At 42.7% G+C, this 25,460-nt stretch overlaps 1 protein-coding gene across 4 annotated transcripts in view; it reads left to right on the top strand.

Annotated features, from left to right (window-relative positions):
• rapgef6 (Rap guanine nucleotide exchange factor (GEF) 6) overlaps positions 1-7,774 on the top strand; it is a 187,919-nt gene extending 180,145 nt beyond the window's left edge. For all 4 annotated transcript variants that reach the window (XM_080780488.1, XM_080780489.1, XM_080780487.1 and 1 more), the window contains 2 exons: positions 684-1,226; positions 1,522-7,774. In XM_080780488.1, coding sequence (XP_080636614.1) covers positions 684-1,226; positions 1,522-1,544 — 566 coding nt within the window. In that variant the 3' untranslated portion in view covers positions 1,545-7,774. The remainder of the gene's footprint in view (positions 1-683; positions 1,227-1,521) is intronic.
• Positions 7,775-25,460: the final 17,686 nt, after the last annotated feature.

Genomic DNA, 25,460 nt, shown 5'->3' with positions numbered 1-25,460 from the left:
AACACGATGCAAAGCGCTGTTGGCTACAAAACCAAAATATACAATATATTTTCGCCAAGTGACACTATATTGTATGACAGAGTTTGGAGCCATGTTTCTTCTCTCGTGCTGTGAGGGGTCATTTCAGAAAGGAAACACTCACGTCAAAGTAGATTCACCATTCATTGCAACAAATGGTATACAGTTAAACTTGGCGTTAAAGGCTCCGCACTCTGGGAGATATACTCTGAATTTTGTCGGAGCAGCATGCCAAGCAAATATCTGAGAGCATTAGCAAAACCCCCCATGGGTACAAGAACAGCACATATCAAGACAAATGAAAACCACACACACGGTTGTCTGCTAGTTTGTGGCCTTTTTATGCACATTTTGTGCGTCGGACTAAAGGTATACGCACAGTGTTTTTGTCTGTCTGTTTCTGCTGCGGCCATCCATCCTCGTCTTTATTTCTAGCGTTATTATTATTATTTGACACGTTCTCGTGAATACATACATATATGTACATGGTCCACGTGTCATGTTTGTGAAACATCACATTGATTTATTTTCTTCCGTTTTTTTTGTTTCTCACCCCCCCACCCCACCACTCCCCTATTTCAACACCCTTCTCTCACTCCACCTCCTCCTCCACCCCGTTTTGTCCCTCACTCCTTCACTGTCCAAACGCCGTCCCGTCTGTCCAGTGTACTGTATCACCTCGCCCTCCAAGGACGAGCGTTACAGAGCCCCTCCTCCCACTCCTCCAGGCTACCAGGGGCTGGCTCTGGGCGACCTGGGCCTCACAGACGGAGTAGTATTGGCGACAACAGCGGCGGCGGCGGCCTCGGTGGGAGCAGGAGGAGGAGGAGGTGTTCCCTGCAGGCCGCCTCACCTCCGACCGCCGGACTACAGCGTGGCCATGCAGAGGAGCAAGCTGCTGCAGAGCCCGGCCGCGGCCGGAGGGCTGGCGGAGGCTCGGAGGCTGCAGGCCTCCGGCGGCGGAAACCAACACCACCCCCAACAACACCATAACCACCACCAACACCACACTCACCACCATCACCTCCACCACGAGGCCCGCGGCGCCACGGCACCAGGCACCGCGCAGGCGCCGCAGGGTGCCTCGCGGCCGCCAGGCGCTACGCAGGCGCCGCAGGGTGCCTCGCGGACGCCAGGTGCTACGCAGGGTCCCTCGCGGCCGCCCAGCGTGTGCCTGCCGTCGCCGCAGCCTGCCGATAGCGAGGATGGTATGTACGCGCGCATGTGTGTGTGTGTGTGTGTCTGTGTGTGTCTGTACTGTCTGTCAGCCACTGTTTAGGATCTTGGGGTCTTCCATTTTTTTGTGTGTCTCCAGGATAGCAAAACAGCCAATGAAATAAACATTGGAAGAAGAACACAATCACATTTTTCGCAATGAATAGAATATTACGCAATGTGCAAGGTGTGCGAGTGTGTAACGATTTTACAGAACGCAACAATTTGACTGTGTGGATGCGTTTTGCTTCCTCCTGAAGATAATATATTTCTGTTCTTGTCTTTCAGACGAACAGGTGTCAGCGGTGTAGAGATAGTGGACGTGCACTGTGGACGATAACGCCGCGCGGGGGAGGGGCCCCGGAACCCAGCTAACAGCCTGCTGCCATCCCTCCTTCAGAGAGCACACTTATCCCAGGCCCCTCCCACATTGTGTGACATCATCACCATGGACCCATAATGCACCTGTGCACCGAATCATGAACGCGACCGCCTCTCACCTCACGGGACTACAATCATGTCCTTAAAAGAAAGAAAGAAAAAAAGAACATTTTAAAAAACAAAGGACGACAGGTTTAAAAAAATGGATTTTAGAAACTTTTTTAAAAGAAACTCTCAAACGAGAACGGAGCTGCGCGTCGTGAATCAAGGGACAGGAAGAGAACGCAGGACTCGTAAAAGAAGGAATCGTTCTGGAGGTTGTACAGATGACAATGACGGCGCACGGTCGTGGCGGCTCGCGAGAAGCACTCGCCCTCCGCGGAAACGAAAACCCATCACCTCGTACCTCCATTTTTGCGCTCCACGCTCTCTGTCTAGAGGCATTTTACATCCTTTCTACAGTGTCAGTGTGTTCTACTGTGCTAACATTTTTGTAACGTTTATTTTTATGAGCTTTAAGCCGTCTGCTGCAGAGAGGTCAGCTTGGAGAAGACCCAGGCCAGGCCAGGACAGAGAGAAGACCCAGGCCAGGCCAGGACAGAGAGAAGACCCAGGCCAGGCTAGGACAGGACAGAGAGACACAAAGGGACAGAAGTCAATATTGGGAAATTTGGCTAATAGGTTTGTTTCCTCCTCTCTATTGTTGGGTCCGTCGACAGATGGAGTTGTGGCTTTAAACAATACAGCAGATTAATATGAGACAATGGGGGGGTAACACGTTTTGAGCTGATCAATACAAGCCTGTATTGTCTTATATTGAGTCATTTTTTAAACAATACAGACCGAAATGAATCGCACATGGTTTGAATGAAGCGACGTTTAGCTCCATGTCCCCGGAATGACGGTATTGCCCATTATTCCTCGTGTTCGAGTTGAGTCGAAAGAGACCCTCACACATGACGCGTGCGTGTGTGTGGTTTGTGTGCGAGCGTGCGTCTCTTATCGCTCGTTCAAACTAAACGCGGGTGTTTTAGCGGCATGCAGCCTCCTGTCTGTTCTATAAAAGAATCTGTGTTATAACTCGTTTTTAATGAGCTGATGAACAAACGCTTGCCGCTTTTCTTGTACAGTAAAAAAAGGTGTCGTTATTTTATTGCCGTAGCTGTAATCAAACAATAACTTAGCAGTTTATACACACATACGCGCATGCATGCATGTGCACGTGCGCGCACACACACACACACACACACACACACACACACACACACACACCAAGACGTTGGTGTGCTGTACACAGTGGAATGCCTCCCTCAGTAGTAAAACAGTGTTTACACGTACGCTTGCACATTTTGTTTACAGGTTTTTATTAGACGAGCAGTTGTCTATGAAATTACAAGCAGAAATGTAAATATGACGTTCCGGGGTTAATTTGACCTCGTGAATTTGTTTTATACAGTAGGAGTAGTTTGTGGACGCAGCGTTATAAACAACACTTTTATTTAGTTTTGTTTTTTTGTTTTACGACACGTGCGCGTTTTGCAGCGTACCTCTCTTTCATCTCACCCGCATCACGCCAGCTCAGCTTCCCGTCTCGTTACAAAAGACCAGATGGGAACGACAGGCAGCACAAGACCAGCGGTCGCTCCTAGTCCAGGGTCTAATGACCAGCGGTCGCTCCTAGTCCAGGCGTCTAATGACCAGCGGTCGCTCCTAGTCCAGGGTCTAATGACCAGCAGTCTCTCCTAGTCCAGTGGTCTAATGACCAGCGGTCGCTCCTAGTCCAGGGGTCTAATGACCAGCGGTCGCTCCTAGTCCAGGGGTCTAATGACCAGCGGTCTCTCCTAGTCCAGGGGTCTAATGACCAGCGGTCGCTCCTAGTCCAGGGTCTAATGACCAGCGGTCTCTCCTAGTCCAGGGTCTAATGTATTTGACTGTCTGGCTCGCATCACTCATCCCTGTTCACCTTAACCCATTTAGGCCTGACGTCGAAATTTAAAGAGTGTCTTCTAAATTTTCAGTTTTCTGAAATACCTGTAATATGTTTCTGTATCAAGTGTGCTCAATATTTCATGTCAAGGACCCCAAACATTATATGTAGTTGGCCACCGACCCATGAAAATGAATGCTTTTAACATTGACTGCCAAATGGAGCTACATTCACGACAGGGTGGTCTTCAAAGGTTAGTGAAAAACTCCGGCAGGGAAACAATGTTTCTGATCAAAAACGTCGGCGATAAATTAAAACAATGGGCACACTTTGATGTAGAATTAGTGCTGGGCAATAAAGGATTAGATATCACAATATTTGTGACAATAAAATACGTTTATTGATATTGTGCCGATGGTATCGTATTGTGATAATATCAATAAATAAATAAACAATTTCCCCACAAAAAGTGATTATATAGCGACTAGTGAAAATGCGTTAACTTGTAGATCGGTTATTTGTGAAAAAGGTTGCAACATTTTGTAAAATATAAGGCTGAGTGATTAAAACCAGAAAAAATACCTTTTTAAGACCTTTTTACAATATTGCAAAAACCAAATCCCAGTCGATATCTGGTCTTGATGTATTGCCCAGACCTAAGAATATAGTTGTCTGATTTGAATGTAAAGACAGTTTAGTCCATTCAGAGTAACGTGTAGCTCTCATGGGGTTGGATGTGCTCATTACTAGACAGCAGGGATGTTTAACTGGAAAATGGCGCTCATCACTTCTCTCTGTCATGCTTCTTTTTATTATTTTTATTTTTTGCCATACAAAAACTTGAAATTATTAATGGTAATATATACAGTGCATATATATATATATATGAATTTATACATATATTTTTGGTTTTGTTGCTTTCCATGAATTAATGTTAATTGATCGTGTATAGATGAAAAAAGAGAGCCCTCTATAAAGAGTATTTTTTAATATTTTTTGTTGTAATGAGAAATCCGAGGTTGTGATCGCCCCACTTTCTGTCCGTGGGCAGGAGTCTTTAAAGGAATTTAGTTTTTTTGCTGTCTTTGTCGTCGGTCGCTAACCGATGAAGCGCCCATGTTCCCCTACTCCCCCTATTTTATTTTTTGGATGCCATTTATTCACTTTGTACACGTAATTGCTGCTGTGCATGGAGATTTGACCGCTATGGAAGTTCATAGGCACGACATTGGGATCAACCTAGCATTTTGACTGACCCTATCCTCAACTCTCAGCACACCAAGTCAAGCCCAAAGGCCCTTTTCAATAACAAGTCTTTTCCTTTCCTTGTATCGGGAGTTCAAGCCTTTGCCGTTCATGCGATCTGACTGTCAGACTGTCGTTTGAATTGAGCAGAACACACTAAAATCCTCAGTGTTAACTTAAAGCTTCAATCTGGGACTTATTTTAATGAGTGAAACGTTATTTTGTCTCTATGGTAGAGTATGTTATTAGTTACTATAGTCATTGAGAGAGGTAGGACACATACGTAATCACGTACTGTACTGCCTAAGCCTCGTAATCGCAACATCTCCCCCGGCTGAACAGAAATGCCACTTTGAATGTGCGACAGATGTTTGGTCTCCCCCAAATAGCCTTGGGAACCAGTGGTTCCTGAGCCATGTGGGCCATAGGGAAGCAGCCTATCTCCTGTTTCCATAGCATAAAGCAGCTCGATATACATGGGACACCCCCTGGACATGACGCTAGCACGTCCCTGGGTCTTAATTACCCCCAATCCAACCCTTGATGCTGAGTGCCAAGCAGGGAGACATTGGGTGCCAAATGCATACGTCTTTGATATGACTCGACGACAACCAGGGATTGATCACCGACCTTCCCGTCTTAGGGCAGACACTGATGGACGAGCTGTGAGTGTACTGCTGTAATGGGGTCACTGTTGAGGAGTAGGAAGGGACAGAGTGTTTTTCCTTGTGCGTAGCGTAGATGAGCATCTGCTGTCCCCCTCCCCCGAGGACACTGCTGGTCCCCAAAGCACTGCTGGTCCCCAAAGCACTGCTGGTCCCCAAAGCACTGCTGGTCCGGGTGATTTGCTGCCGGCCTCTTGAGGACACCGCTATTCCCAGTGCATCCTGGGAAGGCCTTCTGTGTTCGTCCCCCCTGGTCATCGGGTCCCTGTTCAGGCGCCAGTCAGTGTAGCATGTCAGTTTGCCGACGGGCCACCTCAGTGGGGTTGCTGGGGTACCTCAGGGACACACGGGTCAGGTAGACGGTTCAAACATGAGAGGGGCTATTCGTTACAAGCCAGAGCAGATGTGCTGTCATGACAGAGGTTCTCTCTTTGGTTGATTTTTTAGATCAATGCACAACAGGTGTGTGCAGTCACACCCAGCTCAGAGTCTAATTAGTCAACCGTGTCGGGCAACTGATGTCACGTCAGAAATCCATGCATTATCTCTGCTCTGAACCAGGAATAGAATAGTTTGTAATCAACTATGTATGTAACACAACTTGAATCTATCCACATTAATGAGGGAAGAGCACACAGGCGGCTGATAGCTACGTTTACGCCACTGTGAACTCTGAGGATTTTAGATTAGGAACCCTCACAAAAAACATGCAGCAATCCTGGTCTCTATACTGCCTGCATGGAGGGGAAAGGAACTGGTTGGAATAACGTGTTCCTTAAATTCCTTCCATGCACTACATCCAACCGGGGGAAACTCCCCCCTGTCAGGTGAACAGAAGCGGCTTAGACTCCACATGCATAGAAGGAAGCATGAGGTCACTCCGTTGCTTGCGCCCAGGATTACATTATAGTAGACAATTGACACTGGGTGAAAAAAATGGGTTGCAAAAATTGTGGGATAAAAATTTAGGAAAGAAAAAAAAAACACTGAGGATTTTATTGTGAAGAAGAACACTGTCATTCATATGTTCTCTCACTCCCCCTCTCTCCCCCTCACTCAACCATGAAAACCGTCACTGCATCTTGAGCTGTTTTCTTGTCCTTCCACTTAATTTAAACCCATTTAAACAGCAGTTTAAATCCAAGTTCATAACCCACTAACATGCTCCACACGTTCCCCCTCCTTGATGCGAATTGAACCCCTGCTGTTTGCAAACGGAATGCTTCAGAATCAAAGCGAGGGCTTCCTCGTCAAAAGAATGAAGTGCACATATTTTTTTCTTCTTTTTTTTTTTTTTAAGGTTTTGTCCTTTTATTTTTGCACAACAGTATTCTTCAAACCAGTATTATGTTCTGAATGCGGAGCTGATGCCAAACAGTGGCTCTGAACCCAGTGGAACCCAGAGGAACCCAACTGCCCCTTACTCCCTCCCTCCAAGGAGATCGGATCGTCTTGACCGAGGGAAGCCACCCAACAAGTACATGTTCAATTAAATCGGTCTTAATTGACAACATACTGATCTCGTCACTGTAATTTTCATTAATGCAGGTGTAAATTCATTGTGGACTTCCTCTGCGTTCGACTCTACACTGGGGACCCTGTTCCTCAGAAAGCTACACTGTCAAATGGTTGTATTTTGTCTCCCTGCTCTTCTATCTCCCAACACGCTATTGACACTCTTTAACTATTATTTATGTTTTTAATTCCAATCAGTACAGCACACTCCTCATGGGTACCTGTGTATAGATGGAGTAAACATGCCCATAAGAAACTTTGTGGCACTAGAAACCCAAAACGTGCGTTTGAACTTGAGAACTCACTCCAGATTCTAGGGCAGCTTGTGGGAGAATGTCTTTCTTTTCTTGTTCTTTGTTTTGTTTCTTCTTTTAAGCCACAGTGGCTTTTTGTGTAAAGTGACCCAGAATGCAACAGGAGAGACGTGGAATGTGTTCACGTAAAGCGCAAACATCCCTCGGAAATTCAAGCAGGACTGCTCGGTATAAACTATAAGCTTGACTGTAGCGATTGTACTGCACACCTGTCTCTTACAGAAAGAGCTATTACTTTGGTGTCGTCGGCTTAAGGTTGCTTTCGTCTTACACTTCTCATACTAGCTATTGTAACTTATGTCTTTTAGAAAGACAACATGATTTTGCTCGTATGCTTTTTATGTATTTTTACCAGTGATTGTAAATAGTTGTTATATTTTTGTTTAAGAGAATGTTTAAAAGAACAAAAAAAGGAAAAATATGTTTTATTTCTCCGAGTCTACTGATATGAATTTGGACAATGAATAAACTATTAAACAGGTGTTTTGTGTCAATCTATTTCTGATGTCTGACTGGTTAGGTATAACTTAAGCGTTTAATGGTCAGTGTTGGAAAAGTTACTCAAAAACGTTAATATATTAGGCCTACTTATTACTAGTTAGTAGTTACTTAAAAAATCTGTAATGTTTTTACAATTATGTTTCAGCTTCTGAAGTAAAGGGGGAAAAACTAACAGTAGAGATGGATGGCTCCCCACACACTGGCTCCCCGTTTCAGCCAGGATCGACTACAAGGTCCTGCTAACCACATCAATGTCGCCCCCCCCCACCCCCTTTAGATGAAAACACACTGGTGGTCTGTTGAACTTAAAAATACACTACTGTATAGTGTAGGGATTTGTCTGTCTGTCTGTCCAAAATGTTCAAGCACTGCCACAATACCAAACTACTGTTGGATAGCCCTGTGTCCTGACTGGCTGAGGGAGTAGGTGACTTTTTAACACTGAATGTATTGAAAGATGTGTCAGACTTTGTAAATGTCGCCAATTGCAACTCTATCGAGCTGGTCTCCTTTAGAACAACATCCATCATTTTGATGTCATGTCAGGACAAACTCAATGGACACTTTCTTTCTGAAGTAAATGCAGATGATTTTCTCAACGCAGATCCACCCCATAGCGTGTGGATGTTTGTCTCATTGTTCCCCTACTTCCGGTTCCTCGCTGGGTTTTGTGGTCAGAGCACATAGGCCTTTGGTCAGGGACGGATTAAGACTCCCAAGAGGCCCCACCAGCGTCAATTATCTTTGAATTAGGTGGAGAGTAATGTTTTTTTTACTCGTCTTGAGCAACAAACCACTGACATTGACATCTGTGTTACAAAGAAATGGAACACACTGGGGACATCTGACTTAATCTGAGGTTTTGAACTCTCAACCTCTGCTGTAACAGGTAGGCTGCCAGGGCCGGATTAACCATAGGCCGCTATGTGCAGCTGCACAGGGGCATGTGGCAAGGAGGGGCATATTGGAAAAAAAAATGAAGAAAAACATCGCTAAACTGCGCAGCCTAAAAGATGCGCAGTTTAGGCTACATCCAAAAGCATGTCACTCTCTCGGTTCTGCACTGCTGTACTGAAGAAGTATATCACTGTTGAGGGCAGGCAAATTTGCTTTTTGTAAGCGACTTTGTCATTCTGGGCTTGTGTTGTCTGTAACGTTGCTTGGGCTTGTTTTTCCATACCCGGTTGCTGGTTTCTCTCTCGAAATCTGGCGCTCGCGCGCGCGCGCGTGTGTGTGTGTGTACTACTGTGGTGACGCGCAAGTTTGTTTACTGTGTGGGTGTCATGGCGGAGCCCATATCGCGTTTCAAATGGATATATTGCTCCTTATTTCCTTAATTTGCTCCAATCCAGTCAAAGTAAGTTGTTGAGTGATACCTTACTACTCTACCACAGTGCACTGTTTCAGTTTTATTTGCCAGTCACGGTGAGTAGAGAGAAAGGAATGGCAGTAGAGTGGTAGCCTACCTCTGGAGGTGGCATCTGTAGCTCAGCAACATAAAACATGTTTAATTTGTTGAAAACAAGCGCCTGGAATTCGAGCAAGCCCCACCTCAGCATACATCTAGATAGGTCCTTCAAGCAACACGGTCTCACTGCATGGCAAGACTTGGCAAGGTACCGCTAAGACACTACAAATATTCACACAAGCACGTCTTCTCTGCAGCCAAATGCAGCGCTGCCAGTCATCACGGGAGGCTGCTACCCTCGCCTTGGCAAGGAAAGCCCAGAAACATGACTGGCATGGCACATCCTACGTAACACCACAACGACAACGAACAGAGCTTCCAAGCAGACTCAAGTCCCGCCATCCCTTCAATAGGGCGTGATGCTCCCAGATAAGAGATGCTCTGTTCTATCCCTGTCTATCAAGCATGGCTGACCCTAACCATTCAAGGTAATTTTTTAGAATGCCTACTAATTGTAACATACTGCATGTATTTACCACCACACGATGGCACTGTAGCATAGACTACCTGTTACCTGTTGCACACTGGTATAGTCCCGCGAGACTTCGGGACGGGAGTTCATGCTAGGATGAGATGATCCAAGATGGCGGAATAAACAAACTTATACTGTTACACACGTCTTGTGTTTATCATTCTAAAAGGTTTACAACCCAAACAAAGGGTAAACTAATACACTAATTATGCACCAAAGAGCGAGATTCGAACCCTGGCCGGCTGCAGAAAGGGCTGAGCATTGATATGCTGTGAACTATACCAGGTGAGCACGCCCCCCCATGCTACCCAGAATGGGCAGGCAAACGCAATAAAGCATTTTCTGGGTCAAGAAAAAAACCTATGTTGGGACCCGTTTGCGTGATTTATAGTGTGTGTCTGTTACAGTCATGCTGCAGGAGGGCTTAAATTGTACTGCTGAGGGGCTGCATATTTTAAACATACAGTATGTATACATGTTAGTAAATTGTCATTGAGCCGTCCCCTGGGAGTAACCGGCCCCCGGACACTGGCCCGGTCTATAAACCGTCCATGCCTGTGGTGAGAGCATGATGGGGAAGTCACGCTGGGCTCAAAGTCACATTCCTCCTTTTATTTAAATAACTCCAAGTTTTACTGTCCCACAGAGGTGTGTGTGTGTGTGTGTGTGTGTGTGTGTGTGCGCGCGCGCATGCATGAGAGGTGGTTGATTGTGTGGTTGTAATTTTAAGTTTTTTTTGTAAAGTGCATAAGCCAAGTGCCTTTAATTATTTTGGAGAAATTACTCATCGTGTTCATGAATTGTAAATGTACTTTGTTACTTTCTACCACTGACAACCACACATAGGCCTACTGTATTGATAAGCAAAAGATTTGAAGTGGGATACACTCCAAAAGTGTATATATAACAAATATAGCTGTTGAAATAACTTGTGAAAAGAAAACAAACCTTACAGTATGGAGCAATAGGAAGATACAAAAGTTGTATCAGTATATCACTTAAGTTTAAAAAAGTTAAATATCTCAAAGTAAAATGTTAAAGCATGCTGAAAATTGTGAATGGAGTTTCTAGGTGAAAGTATGAAGGAGTTGTGAGGTACCACCATTATATCATATATAAGCTCAAAAGTGAAGCAAGGGAAAAATGTTTAAAAACCTCGATGGACTGGGCCGAAATGGGAAGAAGAGGCATACAGTATGGCTAATGCAGAGCAAGGCGTCTAAGGAAAGGAGTCATAATCATAAATGCTATAAATCCATGTATTATATACGGCTTTTCCCACCACTTTTTGCAAATGGTACCAGTTAACCTATAAGTTGCTCTGTATAAAGCACTCTTTTTCTAATACGAGCTGAATCTGCATACACGATGTAAGCCACTGTCTGTGGCAAGGAATCTCTTCATCTTCAGCGATGGAGTCCGATCGATGTGGCCGCGAGGGAGGAAGAGGAGGATGAGGTGTTGTACGGTTGAAGGTCTGGCATGTTAAACAGTGTGGCCTCCCCGGTTCACTTCACAGGGAATTTTCCATCCAGAACCAAGAGCTGAAGTGAAGGTTCAGCACCCAGAGGGGGGTTTGGCTGGAAACGAAGTCGAGTGAAATTATGCACAATTTCAATTATACATCACAAAGGGCGACTTAGCCCACGCTCGATATCAGGGGAGGCAATGAGGGAAGCGAGAAGGTCTTGTAGGCTACAGCGTGTGTGTGTGTGTGTGTGTGTGTGTGTGTGTGTGTGTGTGTGTATTTGTGTGTGCATGTAAATGTGTATTTTGTGTCAGTATATGTGCAAAGCGACATCCTTGCGATGGTGTGTGCGCGCGCACGAATGTTCCCCACTTTGCTCCCGTTTTGACTTTGAAGCTGTGACTTTGTCAGAGGTATACAAGCTGAGAGTGCGAGATGGTAAAATGGACCCCTCGCCACCCGAGTCTAGCTGGCCGCTCATGGGGGCTGTGCTTTTAGCATATCCCTGTCTAAATGAAAATCTGTGAAGCAAAACAGGTTAAAAAAAAAAGAGGGAAAAAAAAATCTGTCAGCTGCGCAAGGCCGCCCTTGAATGTTGATGTTGTTTGTGCATGTGCGGCGCGCGCATGTTAGTGTGTGTACAGTACATATTCACAGTGTTCTGAACTTCTCACATCTTCTGTTCTTTGTGTCTGTGTGTTAAGGTACAGGCCCTACATGATCTAAACGTGTGCGTGCGTGTCTGCCTGCCTACCTGCATGTCACAGAGCAGTCCAGTGATCAATGACTCTGTCCAGGGCAGGCAGAGTGCAGCATGGTGTCAGTGGGGAGGTCAGTCCGGGTCAGCAGTCACCTTCATCGTCCTGTTCTTCACCCATCATGTCAGGGTCACTCCATCCATTTGTCACCATGCAGGACCACCAGGAACCGGTAACCGGTTTAGGACCTGCGTGAGGCCCATTCTACAAACGCAGGTAAATAGCAGATGCTTTTTTTTCCTTTATTCTTTTTACTGTATATCTCTGCAATGCAGTCGGGCAGAAACCATCTAACTCCAAAACAAAAAACATCCATAGTTAGGAGGTTTTGGCCGAAACGCTTTTTAATACTTTTCATTGGTTCAATATGTTTTATCCAACACACACAGACATAAAGGGTGTTATGAAAAAAGGAGGGGAATTTTTTTTTGCAGTTAGCTGGTTTCTGCAGGACAACGACCAATTAAAAATACCAGGCAAAACCTCAATTAAATTAATTAAAATTACATTGCGTGGTAATACGACTTTACACTGCAAGGTTGTATTACCACGCAATGTCATTTTAATTAATTTGCTATACTGTAAGGCTTACAGTATAGTTTGAGGTCAGTTCTGTGCAAAAAGTGAGTTGAACAAGTCTGTCCAACTTCTGGCTCTGAAGTAGGAATACTTTCTTCTCTGACAGATATGGCATGTTTTATTCAGCTCAAGACTTTCTTTGATTTAGCTCGATCTGGGTTATGCTAATGATAGCTAGGAACATCGGCTCCTCAACGCCTACACTAAAGTCACTTTCAGAAAATCCTTTGCTTATGAGCACAACAGATGACGTGGCGATGGATTCACTTGGCCTGAAATGCATTAACTTAGATGTCATTGAATTTTGATCAACAGTATGAAAAGTTTTTCTTTACGCTAGCAAGAAAAGTCTCTAGACAGCTCTGAGTTCATGCGCTGCTGTGGCCAGAATTGCCTTATAGGAATCAGCTGAGGTTTTATCACTTTTGTTTTGGTCTGCCAACATAATCCACCATTGTGAAAACAATACAACAATACAAAAACAGTACTTTGTAATGGCTTAAAAGACTGACAAATAGCTTCACACCGCATATGCTATTATACAATGTGCCTTAATTAGCTTGAAGTTATTCAGTGAAAACACTCAGTGTACATTTGTAGACTTTCTGAGTTGAATTAAAGCAGCATTTTACTGTGTACAGCGGTGCAACAGTGAATACATCTGCCATCACACATGATCACAGTAGTGTCTACTTCTGATTCAGAACATTGCAATACATCGCATTGCAATTTTCATCAAATTGCAGTGTCATGAACTGTGTACTTCTATTGTGTAGTTATGTTCCTATAGTGTTTCCTGTTTGCTCCAGTTGTTGCTACCTGTATTGTCTCACCAGTCTGTAATTGCGTTTGTATTTCACCTGTGGCCAGTTAAGTGTCAGCCAATCGTGTGTTGATTGTACTGTATGTTGCACCTCTAGTCTATTTAAACCTCCCTGTGTTCAGTGTTTCCTTGCCAGTTTATAGTAAATCCATGTATTATATACGGCTTTTCCCACCACTTTTTGCAAATGGTACCAGTTAACCTATAAATTGCTCTGTATATAGCACTCTTTTTCTAATACGAGCTGAATCTGCATACACGATGTAAGCCACTGTCTGTGGCAAGGTGTCATCATAGTGTCATGGTGTGTTCTGCCCATGTAAATCTGTCCAGTTTATTCATAAATCCTCATTGAACTTCATCTGCCTGCCTGTGTGTTTCTGCAGGTTCCACAACTTGTCTCGTACCGTGACATGCAGAGCTGATCATCAACGACCAGACTTTCTAGTCTAGTCACGTGGCAAGATTTCATGATTGACTGGCCTCTAATCCAATGGGAGACTAGCCCTCTGGGACACTAAGCCCGCTCTCCTCTCTCCCACCGCACCATGACTAGAGACTGCAAACACGAACTACAGAAAAGGTACAATAATGCAAGCTCAAATATAATGACTTGAGTCATTTCTTGTTTTACGTTATTCTTTTGGGCCTTTCTGCTTTTATTGATAGTACAGTGGAGGTTAGGCTGGAAGGTGAGCGCATGAAGGACATGGTCCATCGGATTCTAACCGGGGACTCGCTGTCAGGCAGGTGGAGTAGGTATGTGGTATACCTTACCGTAGCCATTATCGTCTTGTTTCATAATTATGTTTTTACGTAACCATTTTTCAACGATGATCTTGGTTGAGAAAGAGCAGTGGCAGGATCCTTTAAGAGAGGTGTTGAGATGATGTCCTCCATGGTCCCTTGAGCTATTTGTCACCAGCAGATGACAGGGTCTCAGGTCCCCGTCCTTGCTCCTCATTATCCCTTGTCCTCCAGCCATAACACAGATAAATAACGTGACAAGGCCCAAGGCACCAAACAACCAAAGTCCCCATGTTTAACAGCGAGTCTTCAGAATGGCTGAATATCAAACAGGCCTTGTCCCCTGTCCCGCTGTGCAAAAGGGATTGATTTATTCTGCACTTTTGCATGCATTTATATACGTGTGTGTGTGTGTGTGTGTGTGTGTGTGTGTGTGTGTGTCGCGACTTGGCCTGTTGTAGCGCCACCATGACGCTGATTTGAAAACTGTCAAGTGGCATTTCTTCCTCAGCCTAGTGGGAATATGCATGCACAGTTTCACCTCAATCGCACGCTGTGTTGAGGAGTTGTGGCGATTTGTACAAAACGGGTACAAAGCGGGCTACTCCTGAAAACTTTAGAAGCCAATCGTAGCCAATCAAGATGGATTATGAGAAATCAAACAAACCTGTATTGATGACATGACTATGGAGATCCGATTTGCATGAAATGTGGATAAAATCTGAACGAGTGTCCATACAAAGTTATCCACAGATCCGTGCAGTTAGAGGTAAAAACACTAATCGACCAGTTATAGCGCCACCATGAGGCTGAGTTGAAAAATTTCCAGTGGTATTTCTTCCTCGGCCTAGTGGGAATGTGCTTGCAAAATTTCACGGAAATCACACAATTTGTTCATGATTTGCATTTTGTTTGAAACTAAGCACTCCTGCGAACTTTGGAAGCCAATAGCCAATCAGGTTTCGTTGAATCATTGAATGGCTCTAGAGAGACTGTGTACCAATTTGCAATTTGTTTGGACAAAATCTGTAGGTGTACTGTCCAAAAAATTGTTTTGCACAAAGCGGCCTCCTGGTGGCGCTATAAGAGGCCAATGTGAAAACCTTGGATGCACAGTTTCAGCTGTGGCATTCAGGGAGTGTGTGTGCAGTATGGCTGCGATCAAGCAAAAAGCTGTCCAGGGACGGACGGACGGCAAAACATACTCTGTACACACATATCAGACGAACATGCTCTGTGGCTGTGCCGTCTGTGTTTCATGGCCGCCTCAATGCTTTTCCAATGGAAGTCACGTTGTTTGACCAAACACTTGTGTTTGATGGGGGAGGGCAATCAAGCACAAGTGTTTGTTCAAACTATGTGACTTCCACTGGGAAAGCATTGAGGCGGCCATGAAACACAGGCAGAGCACAGAACAATTGTTCTTTATGTGTGTATGAAGCCTCACCATGCCTTCGGCCTGGTGGAGACTGGAGTTGTTTGTTTCTTTTGAATGTACCTCTGGGGGCGTCGCCCAATATAATGTTGATAACAGGATGTTGGCCCGTTTGGTCCACCCTCAGGTGACAGGTAGGCAAAAATTTGAATAATAAACTTAAATATTTGGAGCCTTTCTTACAGCCCTCAAACACATATGTGGGAATTGTGTTATGCATTCTCCAAATGCAAGCCCTCATCCCTACGTGGGTTTGAAACTCCCAATATAGTGGTATATATTCAATCTTCAAAGATGCATAACACAGCTATAGGAAGGAGACAACAGAAACGTGTACAAAACCGCATTAACCGCCGATGGCATTAAGTATTTTTAATCGGCATCGGTGGTTAATGCGGCTTCGTACACGTTTCCATTGTCTCCTATAGCTGTGTTATACATCTTTGAAACATCTCACCAACACTCAAGCGGCGCCGCCGCTCTCCGTGAACGGAGAGTATGTACATCTGCATCCTATGGAGGGTGGAATAATCTGTCAGGGACCCTAAGGTACCGCGTCCAAACTTCAGAAATGGTAACCGAGGGTACCGAAAGGAGCTACTGCTACACACTCCCCAACACTATGCAAGGTGATTTAGCTAATTAGTAGTACAGCTTCAAACTCAGAGGGGGGAAGCAAATTAGTGCAATCACCTTGTGCAGAATCTTATTGGGTTGGAATAGAAACATAATTTAGAATCGTGTGGCAGTGTGGCACATCATTGAATACGCCTGCCCCCTACTCCACTCTATTCTACTTCCAGCCATGGGAGGGCAGTGGTGCACCATATGATGGGAATCATCACGCTTTCTGCATCTTCACCATATACTTTAATCATGCATGATTTGTGCAGGACAGGCTATTTGGGAAGCATATTCCACCCCCAGAGACCGGCTATTCCATTTAGGTGCAAATTACCAACTCAGCTTTGCACAAGTCAATCCTTACTTTGTAAAGGCAGTGATTATATTTGTCGTGCACTGCAGAAATCCCCCAAATCAAGGACAGATCAAGGAGAAATGACAGTCGAGGACAAACGGTCTAAGGAGACTCTTTGAGAATCCAGGAGGGTTTAGTTGGAAGGTATGCTGCTGTCCCCTTGCTAGTGTACGGTGTTCACTAATACAGGGGAAATCAAATGGCCACCTCTTCCATATACAACATACTGTACGTTTTAATATGTTTTTGTTGGGGTCTGTGTGTGTATCTATAACCCCATTTTGTGTGTGTGTGCGTGTGTGTGTGTGTGTGTGTGTGTGTTTTTATAATCATCTCAGCAATGAGGTGTACAGAGCTAGAGAGAGATCATGCACTGCAGGGTAATCTATCCTCCCTAACCGCAGCGGTGGCTGAACATCATAATCATCAACTATATCATTATACCTTAACCAGCTAAATGTGTCATCTTCTGGAAAAGGGAGGATGCCGAATGACTAACACTTAACACAATAAACACACATAGACACAAATGCATACTTAACCCATTCTGACCTGAGATCAGATTCATACGAGGTTTCCACTGGACACACACTGGTCTGATTAACCCATTCTGACCTGAGATCAGATTCTGAAAAATGTCAGTCGTTCTTCGATTTTTCAAAAATAGCAGACCTACAAGCTCGTAGCGCGCCACTCGGTGGCGCGCTATGAGCTTGTAGATCTGCTGTTTTTCAATAGATAAAGCATAACATGATGCTAACACCAAAACGGGTTCCCGGTCAGAATGGGTTAAAAATCCACTTAACTCTGTCTCTCTCACACGGCACACGCACGCGCCCACACATGCATGCACGCGCCCACACATGCATGCACGCGTGCGTGCGTGCACGCAAAGTGAGTTTAACGCAATCAGATAGGACTTTAAAACTAACCTGTGGCTTCCTGTGAGTTTAGGGTTGGGTTTTGGGTAGGGTCTCCTGTACATACCTGTACTACCGGTATGTACAGGAGACTATACTGTAACAGTATAGTAGGCCTACGTGGACCAAACACATGCACCCAGTCTCCTGTACATGCCTGGCGCATAACATACCTGTCAGGCAGAAACCTTTTAATGCCCAACTAGATCAAAAAATGTCGTAACACTGCGTAAAGCAACAGGTTTTCAGCTTGTAGATCTGCTACTTTTGCTATTTCTTTCTTTTTTTTAATCCTGAAAGGTTTTGGTTTTTGAACATTATGAGGTTTCCACCCAAGACCATATGCAGGAGTCAAGAGAGTGAGAATTCATTTCTATAGGCCTACTCTCCTGCATCTCAGAGGCAAATGTTGTACTTTTAACGCCACTACAATTATTTGACAGCTTTAGTTTACTGGTTAATTTTTAAATTTTTGATTGTTATTGCAAAGCCCTATTTTATCCTTTCTGAAGCTGATCGAGGGGGCGAGAGAAACAAAAGATGGGAAGGGGAGGAAGTCATTGCGGTTGGATTAATGGTGGTTCTCAAACCTTTTCATGTCTTTAGGACCCACAGCCACAAATTAATATCTACTGTATTTTCATGGCCACAGACCCACATTTGTAAGGGCTTTCTGTGGCCCAGAAGAGAAAATTGTGGGTGGAAAAGAAAATCCAAATTATAAAAAAATAAAACTTGTGTTAATAAATTAGAACCAGTTGAGTAGAGGAAGAGAGGCTGGGGTGAGATAGAGATCTAAAATAGAGAGAACAAGAGTGTGAGAGAGAGAGAGAGAGAGAGAGGAGACCTAGATACCCCCTGCCGTGGAAAACGGGGAAAGAGATTGATAGAAATGGATGAGGGAGGTGAAGGGCCGTAGTTAGTGTGAGACCCCCATATGCCCCGAGCATATGCAAGGGGAGAGATCTCAAGAGGGAGAGCGAGGGAGCGAGTGTGAGTGATGGAGTGAGAGGATCCAAGGGAAGAAAACGAAAGTCATTTGCAAGAGAGAGAGAGACAGAGATACCACCTCTTGGGCTCTATTTTCATCCATGCTAAAGCCCTTATCCCTAAACTACTTTAGAAAATTATGTTTGAATAGTTAAAATAGCATCGACATGTTGTGAGCTTGTAGATTGGTTATTTTAACTATTCAAAAATGTTTTTCAAAATAGTAAAAAAGGCGAATTAGCTTATGGATAACGGGTTTAGTGTCTCAGAGTAAGTCCAACATTTCACTGCTTGTACCTGTATGTATGAGTGAGTGACAATTAAACTTGTTTTAACTGTGTCACAGGAGCCCTGCCTACCTGACGTACCATATTGAAACACCATGATGCATTGTGTACAGTCAGGGGTGCAGATTTTGGAGGATTTTAAAAAACGGTGAAAATCGCAGAAAAGCGAAAGGCTATAGTCCATGGTCACAGACCGCATACTGGTCACGTTCATTTATACCGGTCAAGGTCATTTATACTGCTCAAGGTCATTGATATTGGTCAAGGTCATTGAGCGGCACGCTATAGTGCGCGATTCTTCATCATTGTTGATTTTCATTTCTTTACAGGGAATCCGGTACACCCCAGGATGGGGAAAATACCCAGCCGCTGGATTCCTCTAACAGAGGCTTCGGAACACCATAAAGGGGCTGAGAAAGAGGCTGAGGTCACAGAGCACACAGCAGACACCGCCACAAAGTAATGAACGTGGTGATCATAGGACACGCATACCAGGTAATTGCGAACGCAATGAGCACTAACTATGAGACCCTGCAGATCATGTCTGTCTGTCCCGCTGTTACACCACCCGCCCGCCACCAGAGGGCGCAGCTCTATCACACACAGAACACACACACACACACACACACACACACACACACAGCTCCGTTCGCTTCCTGCGTTTGCGGGTCTTACTTGTTGTTGGAACTGAATTAATTGTTGAAGCATTAGAGCCATATCATTTAGTCATTGGTAATATTATTTTCTTTTATAGAATCTACCATATTGGATGAAAAAGCCATATTGCTTTAAGAATGGTTGAGAAACAATTTGCAGCCCCTCAGCCTGGTGGAGCAAAACATGCAGGAAATGTACAGGTCAGTAGGAATGCACTGAGGATACTAGCTGCAGCACTCATCAAATGTAATTTTGCCTATGCATGCGCCTCATGGTAGTGTAGTAATCTGTAGTAGTTTAGATTGTAATTACGTTGATGTACTACCCTGTAGCACATCGTCATTACAATCTAAACTACTACAGACCTCCCAAAATAAACTAATTGGACTACTTCTACACCTCACTCACACCTATAGCATAACCTCTGCTCATTATGTTAGGGTGGAATGGCTCAGGGTAGAGGACAGAGTACTTTTGAAATTTTTAAAAAAAAAGTTAGCCTCGTTTCTCATCATTTTGGACCATGGGCTATAGCCCATATCGTACGGCATACTATAGCGCGCCGTTTTTCATCATTTTTGAGGATTTGAAAAAAATTACGAAATGACAAAAACGATGGGTTATAGCCCATGTTTTTTGAAATTTTGAAAAAAAAAGTTAGCCTCGTTTCTCATCATTTTGGACCATGGGCTATAGCCCATATCGTACGGCATACTATAGCGCGCCGTTTTTCATCATTTTTGAGGATTTGAAAAAAATGACAAAATGACAAAAACGATGGGTTATAGCCCATGTTTTTGAAATTTTGAAAAAAAAGTTAGCCTCGTTTCTCATCATTTTGGACCATGGGCTATAGCCCATATCGTACGGCATACTATAGCGCGCCGTTTTTAATCATTTTTGAGGATTTGAAAAAAATGACAAAATGACAAAAACGATGGGTTATAGCCCATGTTTTTTTAAATTTTGAAAAAAAAGTTAGCCTCGTTTCTCATCATTTTGGACCATGGGCTATAGCCCATATCGTACGGCATACTATAGCGCGCCGTTTTTCATCATTTTTGAGGATTTGAAAAAATGACGAAATTACAAAAACGATGGGTTATAGCCCATGTTTTTGAAATTTTGAAAAAAAAATTAGCCTCGTTTCTCATCATTTTGGACCATGGGCTATAGCCCATATCGTACGGCATACTATAGCGCGCCGTTTTTCATCATTTTTTAGGATTTGAAAAAAATGACGAAATTACAAAAACGATGGGTTATAGCCCATGTTTTTGAAATTTTGAAAAAAAAAGTTAGCCTCGTTTCTCATCATTTTGGACCATGGGCTATAGCCCATATCGTACGGCATACTATAGCGCGCCGTTTTTCATCATTTTTGAGGATTTGAAAAAAATGACGAAATGACAAAAACGATGGGTTATAGCCCATGTTTTTTTAAATTTTGAAAAAAAAGTTAGCCTCGTTTCTCATCATTTTGGACCATGGGCTATAGCCCATATCGTACGGCATACTATAGCGCGCCGTTTTTCATCATTTTTGAGGATTTGAAAAAAATGACGAAATGACAAAAACGATGGGTTATAGCCCATGTTTTTTGAAATTTTGAAAAAGAAAGTTAGCCTCGTTTCTCATCATTTTGGACCATGGGCTATAGCCCATATCGTACGGCATACTATAGCGCGCCGTTTTTCATAATTTTTGAGGATTTGAAAAAAATGACGAAATGACAAAAACGATGGGTTATAGCCCATGTTTTTGAAATTTTGGAAAAAAAAGTTAGCCTCGTTTCTCATCATTTTGGACCATGGGCTATAGCCCATATCGTACGGCATACTATAGCGCGCCGTTTTTCATCATTTTTGAGGATTTGAAAAAAATGACAAAATGACAAAAACGATGGGTTATAGCCCATGTTTTTTGAAATTTTGAAAAAAAAGGTTTGCCTCGTTTCTCATCATTTTGGACCATGGGCTATAGCCCATATCGTACGGCATACTATAGCGCGCCGTTTTTCATCATTTTTGAGGATTTGAAAAAAATGACGAAATGACAAAAACGATGGGTTATAGCCCATGTTTTTGAAATTTTGAAAAAAAACGTTAGCCTCGTTTCTCATCATTTTGGACCATGGGCTATAGCCCATATCGTACGGCATACTATAGCGCGCCGTTTTTCATCATTTTTGAGGATTTGAAAAAAATTACGAAATGACAAAAACGATGGGTTATAGCCCATGTTTTTGAAATTTTGAAAAAAAAGTTAGCCTCGTTTCTCATCATTTTGGACCATGGGCTATAGCCCATATCGTACGGCATACTATAGCGCGCCGTTTTTAATCATTTTTGAGGATTTGAAAAAAATGACAAAATGACAAAAACGATGGGTTATAGCCCATGTTTTTTTAAATTTTGAAAAAAAAGTTAGCCTCGTTTCTCATCATTTTGGACCATGGGCTATAGCCCATATCGTACGGCATACTATAGCGCGCCGTTTTTCATCATTTTTGAGGATTTGAAAAAAATGACGAAATGACAAAAACGATGGGTTATAGCCCATGTTTTTTTAAATTTTGAAAAAAAAGTTAGCCTCGTTTCTCATCATTTTGGACCATGGGCTATAGCCCATATCGTACGGCATACTATAGCGCGCCGTTTTTCATCATTTTTGAGGATTTGAAAAAAATGACGAAATTACAAAAACGATGGGTTATAGCCCATGTTTTTGAAATTTTGAAAAAAAAAGTTAGCCTCGTTTCTCATCATTTTGGACCATGGGCTATAGCCCATATCGTACGGCATACTATAGCGCGCCGTTTTTCATCATTTTTGAGGATTTGACAAAAATGACGAAATGACAAAAACGATGGGTTATAGCCCATGTTTTTGAAAATTTGGAAAAAAAAAGTTAGCCTCGTTTCTCATCATTTTGGACCATGGGCTATAGCCCATATCGTACGGCATACTATAGCGCACCGTTTTTAATCATTTTTGAGGATTTGAAAAAAATGACAAAATGACAAAAACGATGGGTTATAGCCCATGTTTTTGAAATTTTGAAAAAAAAAAGTTATCCTCGTTTCTCATCATTTTGGACCATGGGCTATAGCCCATATCGTACGGCATACTATAGCGCGCCGTTTTTCATCATTTTTGACGATTTGAAAAAAATGACGAAATGACAAAAACGATGGGTTATAGCCCATGTTTTTGAAATTTTGGAAAAAAAAAGTTAGCCTCGTTTCTCATCATTTTGGACCATGGGCTATAGCCCATATCGTACGGCATACTATAGCGCACCGTTTTTAATCATTTTTGAGGATTTGAAAAAAATGACAAAAACGATGGGTTATAGCCCATGTTTTTGAAATTTTGAAAAAAAAAAGTTAGCCTCGTTTCTCATCATTTTGGACCATGGGCTATAGCCCATATCGTACGGCATACTATAGCGCGCCGTTTTTCATCATTTTTGACAATTTGAAAAAAATGACGAAATGACAAAAACGATGGGTTATAGCCCATGTTTTTTGAAATTTTGAAAAAAAAGTTAGCCTCGTTTCTCATCATTTTGGACCATGGGCTATAGCCCATATCGTACGGCATACTATAGCGCGCCGTTTTTCATCATATTTGACGATTTGAAAAAAATGACGAAATGACAAAAACGATGGGTTATAGCCCATGTTTTTTGAAATTTTGAAAAAAAAGTTGGCCTCGTTTCTCATCATTTTGGACCATGGGCTATAGCCCATATCGTACGGCATACTATAGCGCGCCGTTTTTCATCATTTTTGAGGATTTGTAAAAAATGACGAAATGACAAAAACGATGGGTTATAGCCCATGTTTTTGAAATTTTGAAAAAAAAAGTTAGCCTCGTTTCTCATCATTTTGGACCATGGGCTATAGCCCATATCGTACGGCATACTATAGCGCGCCGTTTTTCATAATTTTTGAGGATTTGAAAAAAATGACGAAATGACAAAAACGATGGGTTATAGCCCATGTTTTTGAAATTTTGGAAAAAAAAGTTAGCCTCGTTTCTCATCATTTTGGGCTATAGCCCATATCGTACGGCATACTATAGCGTGCCGTTTTTCATCATTTTTGAGGAATTGAAAAAAATGACAAAATGACAAAAACGATGGGTTATAGCCCATGTTTTTGAAATTTTGAAAAAAAAAGTTAGCCTCGTTTCTCATCATTTTGGACCATGGGCTATAGCCCATATCGTACGGCATACTATAGCGCGCCGTTTTTCATCATTTTTGAGGATTTGAAAAAAATGACGAAATGACAAAAACGATGAGTTATAGCCCATGTTTTTTGAAATTTTGAAAAAAAAAGTTAGCCTCGTTTCTCATCATTTTGGACCATGGGCTATAGCCCATATCGTACGGCATACTATAGCGCGCCGTTTTTCATAATTTTTGAGGATTTGAAAAAAATGACGAAATGACAAAAACGATGGGTTATAGCCCATGTTTTTGAAATTTTGGAAAAAAAAGTTAGCCTCGTTTCTCATCATTTTGGACCATGGGCTATAGCCCATATCGTACGGCATACTATAGCGCGCCGTTTTTCATCATTTTTGAGGATTTGAAAAAAATGACGAAATGACAAAAACGATGGGTTATAGCCCATGTTTTTTGAAATTCTGAAAAAAAAAGTTAGCCTCGTTTCTCATCATTTTGGACCATGGGCTATAGCGCGCCGTTTTTCATCATTTTTGAGGATTTGAAAAAAATGACGAAATGACAAAAACGATGGGTTATAGCCCATGTTTTTGAAATTTTGGAAAAAAAAGTTAGCCTCGTTTCTCATCATTTTGGACCATGGGCTATAGCCCATATCGTACGGCATACTATAGCGCGCCGTTTTTAATCATTTTTGAGGATTTGAAAAAAATGACGAAATGACAAAAACGATGGGTTATAGCCCATGTTTTTTGAAATTTTGAAAAAAAAAGTTAGCCTCGTTTCTCATCATTTTGGACCATGGGCTATAGCCCATATCGTACGGCATACTATAGCGCGCCGTTTTTCATCATTTTTGAGGATTTGAAAAAAATGACGAAATGACAAAAACGATGGGTTATAGCCCATGTTTTTTGAAATTTTGAAAAAAAAAGTTAGCCTCGTTTCTCATCATTTTGGACCATGGGCTATAGCCCATATCGTACGGCATACTATAGCGCGCCGTTTTTCATCATTTTTGAGGATTTGAAAAAAATGACGAAATGACAAAAACGATGGGTTATAGCCCATGTTTTTTGAAATTTTGAAAAAAAAAAGTTAGCCTCGTTTCTCATCATTTTGGACCATGGGCTATAGCCCATATCGTACGGCATACTATAGCGCGCCGTTTTTCATCATTTTTGAGGATTTGTAAAAAATGACGAAATGACAAAAACGATGGGTTATAGCCCATGTTTTTGAAATTTTGAAAAAAAAAGTTAGCCTCGTTTCTCATCATTTTGGACCATGGGCTATAGCCCATATCGTACGGCATACTATAGCGCGCCGTTTTTCATCATTTTTGAGGATTTGAAAAAAATGACGAAATGACAAAAACGATGGGTTATAGCCCATGTTTTTTGAAATTCTGAAAAAAAAAGTTAGCCTCGTTTCTCATCATTTTGGACCATGGGCTATAGCCCATATCGTACGGCATACTATAGCGCGCCGTTTTTCATCATTTTTGAGGATTTGAAAAAAATGACGAAATGACAAAAACGATGGGTTATAGCCCATGTTTTTGAAATTTTGGAAAAAAAAGTTAGCCTCGTTTCTCATCATTTTGGACCATGGGCTATAGCCCATATCGTACGGCATACTATAGCGCGCCGTTTTTAATCATTTTTGAGGATTTGAAAAAAATGACGAAATGACAAAAACGATGGGTTATAGCCCATGTTTTTTGAAATTTTGAAAAAAAAAGTTAGCCTCGTTTCTCATCATTTTGGACCATGGGCTATAGCCCATATCGTACGGCATACTATAGCGCGCCGTTTTTCATCATTTTTGAGGATTTGAAAAAAATGACGAAATGACAAAAACGATGGGTTATAGCCCATGTTTTTTGAAATTTTGAAA

Source organism: Protomyctophum bolini, assembly GCF_963924005.1.
Source record: "Protomyctophum bolini genome assembly, chromosome: 13".
In the NCBI taxonomy this organism is placed as follows: Eukaryota; Metazoa; Chordata; class Actinopteri; order Myctophiformes; family Myctophidae; genus Protomyctophum; species Protomyctophum bolini.
This window is presented reverse-complemented; position numbering and strand designations above follow the sequence as displayed.